Here is a 12,874-nt window from a genome sequence, read left to right as displayed (position 1 = left end):
TTATGGCTCATGTTATATTTCTACTAGATAGTGTTGCTCAGAAACAACACTTTCTGTAGATAAAATACAGGGTAAGTCTCTGGCCCTGAAGGCTCTTAGGTGAGAGATTTAGCCTTAAAAAGACACAGTAATGGAATTTAAAACTTCACAATAAAGTAGTGTCTGATTGGAATAGGTTTTTTAATTTACAATACATCTTTGTTTTATTAGCTAGTTGTTTTGTCTGCATCTATGCTCCTCAAAGTGAGAACTATAGAGTTCTACTTCCTCCAGATATTAATAGCTGTTGCTCAGAAAAACGAGTATCTTCAGCCAGAACGGAAAAAGGGAGCAATGCAGAGTTAAACATTAATCCAGTTTCTCTACTGCAGCAGGATGTCTCAGCCCTTCTGAACTCGCTAATGCATGTAGAGCTTTTGCAAGAGTGAGTGAGAATAGGCAGTGCTTCCCGGCTCAGTGGCCTTAGAAGCCTTTTTTGCAGAACTCTAAATAGCACTCCTAGAAGTCAGTTTGAGAGCTGCTGGTCTGTGTGATGCCACACAACCAAAGTGCACGCTTTTCCCAAAGTTCAATTCAATCGATATAACTCTTAGCAGTACATAAATAGAGCCACGGTCAGTACAACACAGATAGTGAGAAAACTGTCAGATTTGGAGGCACAAGGACCTGAGCCAGAGTCCCATTCCTACCTTTTCTGGATATTCATTCATACAAAAACAATGTGTGTCGGGGGAGGGGATTTTAGACTTTGAGAATATAATAGTGAGTGAAAACATGTCCCAAGTTTTTGGAGCTTTATTGCCAGTGCAAAAGGCAAACAACAGGATATAAAGTACAGCATAGAGAATACAGTCAATAATATTGTAATAACTATGTATGGTGTCAGGTGGGTTCTAGACTCATCAAGGGGATCACTTCTTAAGGGATACAAATGCCAAATCACTGTTATACACCTGAAACTAATATAATATGGCATGTCAACTCCAATTGAATGATAAAAACTTTTTTAGATCTAAAAAGACAAACAATAAGGAAGGCAAGTAGGTAAAATATATATAGTAAGTTAGACAGTGGTAAATTTCAAGGAGGAAACACAAAGCAGAAAAGAGGGGTATGCACAGTCCGGGTGGGGTCTGGGTGAGAAGGCGACTTTGAGTAAAAACCTAAAGGAGCTAATAGGCCATGGACAAGTCCTCACCTATATACACATACATAAATGAGCATTTCCTTGTGTGGGGTGTTCCTGAAGCCCAGACGAGAGGATGTATTTGACACTCCAGGCAGAGAACCCAGCATGTGCTAAGTACTCAGAAGAAATTCATGTCCCAAAACCTTCCTTACCTCCCTGAGCCCCCAAAGATGTATCTACTCTATGGATTCTCAATGGTAAAGAATTTATCCAAAGCCAGTTCCCCAATAACCTTGGTGTCTCTCAAGGCCAATACTCTCTTTGTCCACGTCCTTGTTCTTAAGGAACGCTGGGCCAATTTAATTTCATGCCAAGTCTAAACCAGTTAGGAAGGTAAAAACTGCTTCAAAGTATAGCCATAACACACTTTTCAAATCCAATGATCATAAATGAACTCCTGGTATGGAATTATCTATCCACCCATCCATCCATGTATCTATCCAGCATACATGTATTGAGCATCTACTGTGTTTCAGGAACTGTGTTAGATGCTTGGGATACAGCAATTATCAAGACAGGCAAAGGGGACTGCCCTCCTGGAGCCGACATTCTAGTGGGGAGAGAGAAAACATTCCATAACAATAATCAATGAGTAAACTAAATAGTCTGTTAGAAAGTGATGAGGGCTAAAGAAAAAAGAAAAAGCACACCTGTGTCACAGTGATTGGCAGAAGAGATTACACTTTGCAATGAGCAGATGACATTCATGGCTGCTCCCCAAGGCATCTGTTAGTGTGAGGGAGGAAGCTCTGGACAGGGGTGTTAGGAAGTCCCCTCCTGACCCTGACCTTGTATCCCTCTCTTCCAGGCACCACAGCCTGAGTGACCAGACCATGGAGACCCTGCTTGGTGGCCTGCTGGCATTTGGCATGGCGTTTGCTGTGGTTGACGCCTGCCCCAAGTACTGTGTCTGCCAGAATCTGTCTGAGTCACTGGGGACCTTGTGCCCATCCAAGGGACTGCTCTTTGTACCCCCTGACATTGACCGGAGGACGGTGGAGCTGCGTCTGGGTGGCAATTTCATCATTCACATCGGCCGCCAGGACTTCGCCAACATGACAGGGCTGGTGGACCTGACCCTGTCCAGGAACACCATCAGCCACATTCAGCCCTTCTCCTTCCTGGACCTTGAGAGCCTCCGCTCCCTGCACCTTGACAGCAACCGGCTCCCTAGCCTCGGGGAAGACACCCTTCGCGGCCTGGTCAACCTGCAGCATCTCATTGTGAACAACAACCAGCTGGGCGGCATCGCCGACGATGCCTTCGAGGACTTCCTGCTGACACTGGAGGATTTGGATCTCTCCTACAACAACCTGCATGGCCTTCCCTGGGGCTCTGTGCGGCGCATGGTCAACCTGCACCAGCTGAGCCTGGACCACAACCTATTGGACCACATTGCTGAGGGCACCTTTGCTGACCTGCAGAAACTGGCCCGCCTGGACCTCACCTCTAACCGGCTGCAGAAGCTGCCCCCAGATCCCATCTTTGCCCGCTCCCAGGCCTCTGCTCTAACTGCCACGCCCTTTGCTCCATCCTTGTCCTTTAGTTTTGGGGGGAACCCACTGCACTGCAACTGTGAGCTTCTCTGGCTGCGGCGGCTTGAGAGGGATGATGACCTGGAGACCTGTGGCTCCCCAGGGAGCCTCAAGGGCCGTTACTTCTGGCATGTGCGTGAGGAGGAGTTTGTGTGCGAGCCGCCTCTCATCACCCAGCACACGCACAAGCTGCTGGTTCTGGAAGGCCAGGCAGCCACACTCAAGTGCAAGGCCATTGGGGACCCCAGCCCCCTCATCCACTGGGTGGCCCCAGATGACCGCCTGGTGGGGAACTCTTCGAGGACTGCCGTGTACAACAATGGCACCCTGGACATCCTCATCACCACATCTCAGGACAGTGGTGCATTCACCTGCATTGCTGCCAATGCTGCTGGGGAGGCCACGGCCACTGTGGAGGTCTCCATTGTCCAGTTGCCACACCTCAGCAATAGCACCAGCCGCACAGCGCCTCCCAAGTCCCGCCTCTCAGACATCACTGGCTCCAGCAAGACCAGCCGTGGAGGGGGAGGCAGCGAGGGTGGGGAGCCTCCCAAAAGCCCCCCAGAACGGGCTGTCCTTGTGTCTGATGTGACCACCACCTCGGCCCTTGTGAAGTGGTCGGTCAGCAAGTCAGCGCCCCGGGTGAAGATGTATCAGCTGCAGTACAACTGCTCTGACGATGAGGTACTGATTTACAGGTGAGCTGGGGCCTCACAAAGGCAGGAAGGGGTCTGTCTGGGTAAGCAGGAGGTGGGGAGAGGGCTTTGAGCTGTTACCACATAAGGCCCTGTTTCCCAAAGGTGCCTGTAGGGATCCTGAGACAAGCCATACCATTTGTGTAGGTAAGAGGAGCTAGAAAGAATGTGTACATGTTTAAGAAGAGAAGAACCCACATGGGCAACCTGAGAAGATTTGTATGTAGGAGGACCAAGCCCCTAGGGGTGTCATATGGCTTTGAGCCACAGCTAGAGGGTATGCATGAACCGTGAGTGGACCTCCTGGTCAAAGGGTCTGACTCAGCCAGGGAAGAGTGCATCGGGCCTTCACATGGACTCAGATGCAATCATGATTAAGGTTTTGAGGTGAGAAAGAGTAGAATTCAGATCATGGCTTGGCCACTTGCTAGTTATGTAATTCTCCTGGGCTGCCTCAGTTTTCCTCATCTGGAAAATATGGGTAATCCATACATAACTTACTCTGGACACTTATTTGTAGGTAATTGAACCCAAGCGATACTGGCTTAAAACAAACGAACAAACAAAGGAAGAGGTAACACGTTTGCTCACGTAATTGAAAACTTGAAGACCTGCTTCAGGCTCAGCTACATCAAAAGCCCCACAAACATCCTGCATTCTCAGAGCTTCTTACCTTCCCTGAGTTCCATTTTCTTCTAGGTTGACTTTATCCCCTGGTAGCCTCTACCCTGAGCAGCCCTAGCAGGAGAAAAGTGTCTCTTTCCCAGTTCACTCCATTGAAGTCCTGAATGAGCTTCAATTAGCTACAGCAAGTAACATGGGCTCCTGGGATATTAGAGGTTGGGTCATCCTGTCCACCTGTACTGACTTCTGTCTGTCAGTCTCCTCAACTGGAAGTGGAAACATTGATGTTGGCCTTGTAAATTTGCTGTGAGAATCTAGGGGCCATTTTCTAGGCATGGTAGGAAGGGAGGTTTAAGATAGAAAAGCTGCAGCAAAATTGCTTAAGTCATTCAGCTAGAGGGAGGAGCTCACAGAGTGACGGATATGGGCGGGGCCCCAGAGGTCTGGCCGCACATGAGTTTCCTTCTCAGGTAGCCTCAGTTTGTGTGAAATGGGAGGAACATGGCCTAGAATCTTGCTGTTCAAGGAAGGCAGTTTCTTTTGAAATCCTGTGTTTCCTTTTATGCATGTAAAACGATCCTGTAGACTTCACCTACAGCCAAAGTGTCCATAGGTCAAGAGAGGTCAAGAACCCTTGATCTATTGTTGGAGTTTCTTCCAGCTCTGACGTCCAACGTTGATGAGTCTCAGTGGGAAGGTGTGGGAGAGAAGCTGGGGAAGTTCCCTTACTTGGCGTATGCTTATGTGGACTTTCTGTTACCTGGTTCATCTGGAGAGCAGCTTCATTTCTCAGGATGGAGGGAAAGCAGCATTAGAACTTAAACATATGCATGTATACATCTGTGCAGAAAGATACATAGATATAGAGGTATAATTAAACATAAATATACATATGTATATTTTCATTTATAAAAGTAATAGTCTTTTCTTTGAAGCAAATTTGAAAAATAGAGAGAAATGATAAAGAGGGGAATAAAAATTACATGTAATTCTGCTACTCAAAATTAATCAGAGGCCTTTAGTCTTTCTATTTTATTTCAATTTAAAACAATATTTATGATCATTCTAGTATGTACTTTTGTTTCTTAAATTTTCCACTCAACATTATAGTTTGCTTAGTTCCTATGGTGTTAACATATTTTTCATTTGGCTGTACCATAATTTATTTAACCAATCTTCTATTGTTGGACATTTAGGTTGTTTACCATTTTTTAATATTAAAAGTAATGCTGTGATGAATGTCTTTATACATAAACTTATTTGTGCAGCTTCAATGATTTTCTTAGCATATTTTCTTAGGAATTGGATTACTGGTTTAATGAGCAGAGTATAACCTTTATATATTGTACATGAATATTTATTTACCCTCTCACCAGTGGCAGGTGACAGCACCCACTCTGACCACACCTTTGCCAATCATTGAATATATAATTGTTTGCATCTTTGCCAATTTTATAGGTGAAAAATGGAACTTATTTTAATTTGCATTTCCTTGATAACTTATGAGATTGACCTTTTAAAAATATGTATATTTCTTCACTTGTGAATTTATTATATGGTCTTGACTTTGATAAAAAGTGTGAAGGGGAAAAGCTACCAGCTCTGAGGCTTGCACAGGCCCAGAAAGAAAGGAACTGAAGTTTGGGGGGGACGTTGGCATCAAGAGGGCAGCATACTGAGGTTGCCAAAATGGCGGCCTCCCAGGAGTCCCAGGAACTCTGGGAGGGTCACTGGAGGGGTTGGAGCTGAGGCCCTGAAGTCAACCAAGGTTCTGGGGACACTAGGTTTATAAATATAAGTAAAATGGAAGTATCAGAGGTCTTGGAATTTAAAAAAACAGATGCCGAGTTGCTCTTAGAGTGCCATGAGGATTAATAGAGATATGGCACAGAAATCTCCCCAGAGAGCATGGGCACATAGGAAGTGTTCAAGGAACACAAGTTATTTTATCTTTGGTAGTGGTAGTAGTGTGGAAATGGCGAAAGTAAAACCATTATCTTGTCTGCCAGCCTGGGGAATGAAATGGAACGGGAAGGTTAGATACACAGTTCAACCTTTAAGCAAACAGACTTCCTACATTTTAGAGCAAAAGGTCAAAGTGCTGTGTATGTAGCAGTCACTAGCCAACACTATCGCTCACTTACGTGTGTGTGACATGCAGCTCCACAGGCAATATCTCATTTAATTTCCTGGACATACCAAGAACTATAGAGGCTGAGAGAATGAAACAACTCCCTGAGGTTGCGCAGCCAGAAAGAGGCAGTACTGAGAGAGCCCAGACCTTCTGGCTTTAGACTCAGCCATGATGGCCCTGCTGCCCTACCTGTGACTCTGGCTCCAGAGAAACAGGAGACTCAAAGAAAGAAACTGCATTTTTAGGAACAAATTGTTCCCATAAGGAGGAAAAATACACCAATGGCTCTCTGATATGCTCCAACTTTGACAGGAAAGTGTACGAAGAAAAGAAAGAAAGGCTTGTATCCAAAGATGAATATTAAAGAGGAGCACACGCCATACAGAGAGAACTATAGGCAGCCAACAAGGGCTTTTAATCCACGTTTAGAGCAAGAAGAGAAAAATGACAAAGGTCTGCTGTCTGACAATGGGGTTGCAGGGGACTAGACAAAGCCAGCAGGCAAGGCCAAGCAATTTTCAATATGCCTCCACCCTCCCCAGCAAGAACAATAGCAACAATAGAGTCAGTCCTCACTTACCATCATCCACAGGTTCTGTGACTTTGAGCAATACACCATATAGCCAAACCAAGTTCACCTTAGACTAACTGATGCATACACACAAGAGTTAAGTTCCTTCAGCATCTATCAATACTATAATGGAAAGACACTACTATCGGAGGACCGACTTAAAGGTACAAATCTGCACTGAGAACTTTCTTGCACTGGGAACTCTTCTAAAGGCTTTATGCATGACTCATTGAGTTTTCATAAAACCCCAGGAAGCCAGACTGTGCTTCTACCACATTTTATTTAAGAAACTTGCCTGAGGTGTTACATGGTGGGGTGGGGCGGGGGGCTTAGTTAGCACAGACAGAATTCAAATTCAGGCAACCTGGGAAGGACAAGACTAATTACTATGGAGAGGGATCCATAGCTCAGCAGAGAGGCATCACACTGCCAGACTGGTCCCCAGGACTCAGGGGTCACTTCTAGGTCTGAAGGAACACTAGGCAAGGTTCCCAAGCCCAGGCACTGATCCAGAGATAGCGTGGACAGAAAGGGAGATGCCTAAGATGGGAGATGGGAAGATATTCTACTTTGCAAAGAACAGACCCAGAAAACCATAGGATTCTGGGCTGGACCCGGGCATTCCAAATTCTAGAAAGAATTTTTCAACAGATGCCTGTAAGCCTCTGGAAAAGAATGCTGATTGCCAGGACCGGACCTGGGTTCCCAGTAAGCAAATCCTGCCAAGTTATTGGGCTGTCTTCCGGGGACACAGGATTTCTCAACCTTTTAATCTGCATCCTCATCATTCAGGAGAGCAACACTCCTCAGTGACATCCCTCCTTGCACTGTGATTCTCCACTAGGCCCCATTCCCATGAGTCTCCAGGGCAAAGTGGACCAGAATCTCTGTGGTGATAAGTACACTTGGAAAACATCCTAGAAGTTTCCAATGGCTGAGACTCACTGCCATAAATAGCCCATCACAATTGTATGGGGCATTTGAGAAAATCTCACACTGTGTTTGGAACAAAATGGAGAAATGGAAACTGATAAAGTGGACTTATAACTGGCCAAGAGTCAGATTGGTTAATAAGTTGATGTGAATATGCAGGAACGCCTCTGCCTTGTGCCTCCACACCTGCCTCCGTCACTGTGCTGTGCAGTGTATCAACGTGGATAACGACACAGAAAAGTGTGTTCCTTTTGGCTCAAGGACTCAATTGCCTGAGTTCAAGGTGAGGAAAATCTGGCTCTACTGGAATTTTGTGTGGCATAGGCTCAGAATTTCATTTGATCTTAAAGACATCATGGCCATGAAGTGATGGAGCTGCTAAAAAAACTCCTATAGTTTTCAGTTGTGTTAACAGAAGCAACCTGCTCAGGTCACATATGGGAGGTTATGATTTTAATAATTGAATCATCCACACTGGTCAGAACAGAGCTGTAATATGTTTAATACAGATGATGCAGTCTTAAGGGTCATCTTTTACCAACTACCCTCTATCCAGTGATCAAATGATGAAAATGTGATTCAAAATCACATTTTGAAAATGTGATTATGTGTGATGGCCACAGATTACCTTGGAGATGACAGGACTTAGAAAAGAAATCATAGTACCCTTAACTTGTTAAAAAAACTTCCATGAGTAGAAGAGAAGAAAACACACACATACATGCACACAAGGGAGAGAGTAGGCATCGGCCCAATACAAGAAAAAATTCCAGCAGCAACAGCTTTCCATGCCCCTCTCATTGCTCTCTCTCTGGCTGTGGAATGATTTGGCTTCGTGTCTTTCTCCCTCTCTAGCATGTGCTATTCTTGTGTACTCAGCTCTGGACCCTGCAGCTCCTAGTAAGTCCTGGCCCACAACAGCTACCAAGTCAACACTTGGTAAACTGAACAGAATGGAAATGAACATCAGAGCTGCCTAACAGCAGAATAAGCAAGAGCTTCCACTAAGTCATCAGCTGCCTGGGCCAGAAGGGTTCAGGCAGAACCCAGCTGACTCTGTGCCAGGGTTACTGAGTAGGCAGCCTGAATTTAATGTGTGACTTAAGTGAGTCCAGCCCTGATAGTCTATGACTCTGTTTGACTTTTACAATCCCAGGACCCAGACAATATGGTTACCATGGTTGCTAAATCTACCTGCTTTTACAAGCTGGGGCCACTAAAGCATCTTGCCTCTCATGGTTAGGGAGCCCTGTCTCATAAGGTTTTGAGTTCCAGGGCCTGAAGACACAGACAGGGACTTTGGCAATGGCTCAGACTGTCCAACGAGACCTGGACACAAGTCACTGACAGGTCACCCTTGACTCATGCCAAGGTCCCACAGAAGCCTGGGGAGTTGTGAGCTGTGTCTGAAAGCATCAGGTTCTGTTCTACATGCCAAGAAGGGAGAGCAGCAGCCTGGATAATCCCAAATCATGGATGTAACTCAGGATTTGAATTTGGCTATGAAATAGTGTCCTGCTCTTTTACCAGATATTAGCTGTCGAATTATCTAATGGTTCTTGCTGACTTTCCAAGACATTTGCCTTCCCTGAGTACACACTGCTGAGCCCTGCAGTCAGGTCCTCAGTTATGCTGGACACAGACAGTCCGCAGGTGGGTCCTGTTTCCCGTATGACTAGGGAGAGTAAATTCTCCCATCTCTAAGCCCTAGAACCTTCCCTTGCAGGAAGGGGCCAACATTAATGGAGACAGTGTCAGGGGGAGGAGAGGACAATAGGGGGATGAGAAAGGGTAGCCAGAATGGAGTCAGAAAGAAGGGGTTCCCCCTACTCACCCCCCAAAAAACAGCAGCCCATCCCAGCTCTGCTTCCTCCCTGGTGTGACATGGAAAATTAAGTGCCCTGCATGTTATTATCAGTCCAAGTGACTTTCACAAACACTTGTTTCCAAGAGTCATCAAGAACATCTGTCACCAGGCATGATGTTGGAACAGTCCCCAGGAGGGCTAGGGGAACAGCAAGCATGCTTCTAAAGCACGCTGTGGAATTAGCCAGGATGTGGTGTTGCCTTCGTGGTACTTATTAGGCTGCCATTCTCTCCGTGTAGGGAAAGTGAGGGATTATGAGAAGAGAAACCTTGCAGATGGGGGGAGAGAGCAGTCTCCCTCACTGTATATGTATGTCTCCCTTTCCATACTATAGTCTTCCAGGATTCTCATCCATACCCCCTACGCTAGGGAGACTGACTACCCTACTGAGTTTTTCGGGGCTGGTAGGAAGCATATTCTAGTCTTGCTCTCTCTCCCATCTTAGGAAAAGATAAGAAAGCAGATTCAGCTCCCTTTCCATCAATCAACACTTCAGTGGAAATTTGCTCCCTCCCCGTGAAAATATAGCTGCCTTTACCATGGGGTAGAGGGAAATTTACTGGTGAACCTGGGATCTTGTGGATATGGGGAGAAACTGCTGGGGATAGGTGTGCTTAAAGGGAGAGGTCATGGCTGGTCCAGGACCTGCCACCTACTCACAGAGATTCTTTGATTCAGAGCTTCCCCAGATACCCAAGCTTCTACTGAAAGGGTTGATTGAGCCCCCACAGGCAGAGGAAAAAAGGGGTATAAAGGAGGAACTTGGGGTAGACTGGTGGGGAGGGGAACTCCTCAGCAATTCCTTGGTTGGAGCCAAAATCAAAATCAGCCTGCCTTAGATTTTACTTTCTAAATATTTCTAAATTTCTTTCATGCTGTTTGATTGTTAAGACCTGACATCCACAAGTAGGGATGGACAGGACAAATATTATGCCCATTTCATGGATGATGAAACTAGTCTCAAATGAATTGAATCAATTTTGCAAGGTTCTACAAAACAGGCTAGACATGTGGTCTCCAATGTTCATGGACCATGCTGGGAGGCACACCTCAGCAACATCCCACAGGGGTTTTCTTAAGGCTGAAGACTTGGGCTGAGAGCACTAACTGTTATTTCTCCTTCTGGGAAGAATGGGGTAAGACGCTAGGAGTCCGATAAGATTTCTCTTTCAGCTTCAGTGTCTTCCCTCCCATTGCTAAGGCTCAGCAATGTTGGAGCAAAGGGGCACGGGGGTGCCAGTGAGAACCTTGGATCCCACTCAGAAATAGCTCCCTAGAACCAGCTAGCAGAAATGGTCAAGACGAAGATTTCTGGGTTTCATGTCTCATCAGGTGAGACATCATAAAGTGACCATGTTGTTAAAGGTATCACAGAGAAAAATAAGCTTGGGAGCAAAAGTCTAGAGTGACAATTAGGATAAAAACTTAATGTGACTTAAACTCAAGGATATATGTCTGTCATGTAAAAGAAATACAGTGGGAGAGAGTTTAGGTCTAGTTTTCTGTGCAGCATGACCACCAGGGGACCCACTTATCTTTGTGCTCTGCCATCCTCAGAACAGTTTCTGTCCTGAAAATCACCTCATAGTGCAAAATGGCTGCTGGAGCCATCTAGCCATCACATCTCTTTTCTATACATCAGGAACTATGAAAAGCTGAAGGGTGAGAAGGCAAAGGGGAGGGGATTCTCAGAAGCTCTAGACAATACTTTATCTTATATCTAATCAGTCACACCTGACTGCAAGGGAAGCTGAGAAATGTAATTTTTTGAAAGGTAGGCATAATATACACCCAGTAATATAGAGAAAATAAGAAGGCAACTAGCATGCCTAGATCTGAGTTTGTACTCCAGCTCCACTATTTACTAGTCCTTGTCTTATGGACAAATCATTTCACTGTTCTCAGACTCCGTTTTCTGTCTGTGAAGTGGGGACAGAGATTCCTTTCTGCATATTTCATATGTTGTGGTGTGGACTGAATTAGGTCATATATTTGAAAGTGCATCTTTCCTAGTCAACTATGAAGTACTGGATACACGTAAGGATTTATTGTGATTAAGAGCCTGCCCGCGTTTCCTTCTTAACCCCCTGTTCTTGTCCCTGTTCTCCAGACTGCCTCTTGTGGCACCATTCCTCAAAGCCTTACTCCAAGAGAGCTACAGACCAGGAAAATGATCTGATAGTGTTTTTAGATATCAAGGTATAAGGTGTAACTCCTTTCAGAAATTGTTGTAGCTCAACTAGGAACTCTGGAAGAACCAAATAAGTGAATCTCTGATGGTGTAATTTTAAAACCCACAGCAAGTTTGTGTGTTGGAGAGATGTTTTTTAGGGGTACCTTCCAAGAGTGTCTCAAATCATATCACTACCCTCTCTTCCTGCCCTCTTGCTCTGCACACAAAGATTCAAAAACCTTCAGAGGTGGCTGACTTCTCCACTTGTCATGTCTTCATCACTCTCAAAAAGAGTGTCTGGCTGGAGACACCTCTGAAGATAGAAATAATTAACAGAGTAAAGGGCTTCGTGTGCATCAGGTCTGCCTCTTTTCTGAAATGTGGTTTTTCCCCTCCTAGGAAGGGTAACCATACTATCAGCCTCTTGTTAATTTTATATATGTTTGGATAGTTTAGTAGTGAAGTGAGGATAGTGTTTATTTCCCTAGAAAATCACTGAATAAGGTTTACAGAGGGAGGGGTTGGGAAGAGGTGCATCTGAGACCTTCAGGGCTGGTGGTGGTGGCAGCCACGAGAATGACATCAAACACTCCTCTGACAGCTAGACTTTGCCAAACTTCCACTGCAGCCAGCTCCCGTCAGCCTCAGTACAGCTCCGAGCAGACCTGGGGTGGGCAAGCAGTGAAGCCAGATGTCCTGAGACCAAGCCCGAGGTTTCCCACCACCCCAGGACCTTCCAGCCCTGGCTTCACACTGCAGTCCCCTGGTGAGTCGGATAACCTCTCTCTAGGAGATCCTGAGTCAGCTTGGTGTGGTGCCCACCAGAGCATCCGTGATGTTAAAGTTCCCCAGTGACTCTGATGTGCGTTTAGCATCATGTCCCTGTACCCAGTGAAATCAGGGGTGTGGGAAGCACTGGTGGGGGACACCCCTGCCAGTCCCACAGCTGGGGGTTTGGTCTCTGAACTTCTAGTGATGGTAGAAGCCAGAAGATCTGGATTCTGGTCCCAGCTGCAGCCTACTCACCTTACCTCTCTGAGACTTTGCTCCATCTATAACATCGGCATAAAAATCCCTTCAAATGGAGGTATCGCCAAACAGATAAAGTATGGGAAACACTTAGGAAGCACAAACATCTTGTGCATTTTAGTTG

The 12,874-nt window shown here is 45.7% G+C and overlaps 1 protein-coding gene across 1 annotated transcript in view; it reads left to right on the top strand.

The window, feature by feature from the left end:
- The window catches only part of LRFN2 (leucine rich repeat and fibronectin type III domain containing 2), a 183,366-nt gene that overhangs the window by 138,179 nt on the left and 32,313 nt on the right, over positions 1–12,874 (top strand). Inside the window, exon 2 of the mRNA XM_037052154.1 lies at positions 1,998–3,422. Coding sequence (XP_036908049.1) covers positions 2,023–3,422 — 1,400 coding nt within the window. The 5' untranslated portion in view covers positions 1,998–2,022. The remainder of the gene's footprint in view (positions 1–1,997; positions 3,423–12,874) is intronic.

The sequence above is a fragment of the Sturnira hondurensis genome, unplaced genomic scaffold (assembly GCF_014824575.4).
Source record: "Sturnira hondurensis isolate 20B ecotype Veracruz unplaced genomic scaffold, ASM1482457v3 Scaffold0000880, whole genome shotgun sequence".
Taxonomy (NCBI): Eukaryota; Metazoa; Chordata; class Mammalia; order Chiroptera; family Phyllostomidae; genus Sturnira; species Sturnira hondurensis.
Note: the sequence above shows the minus strand (reverse complement) of the source record. Positions and strands in the feature narration are given on the sequence as shown.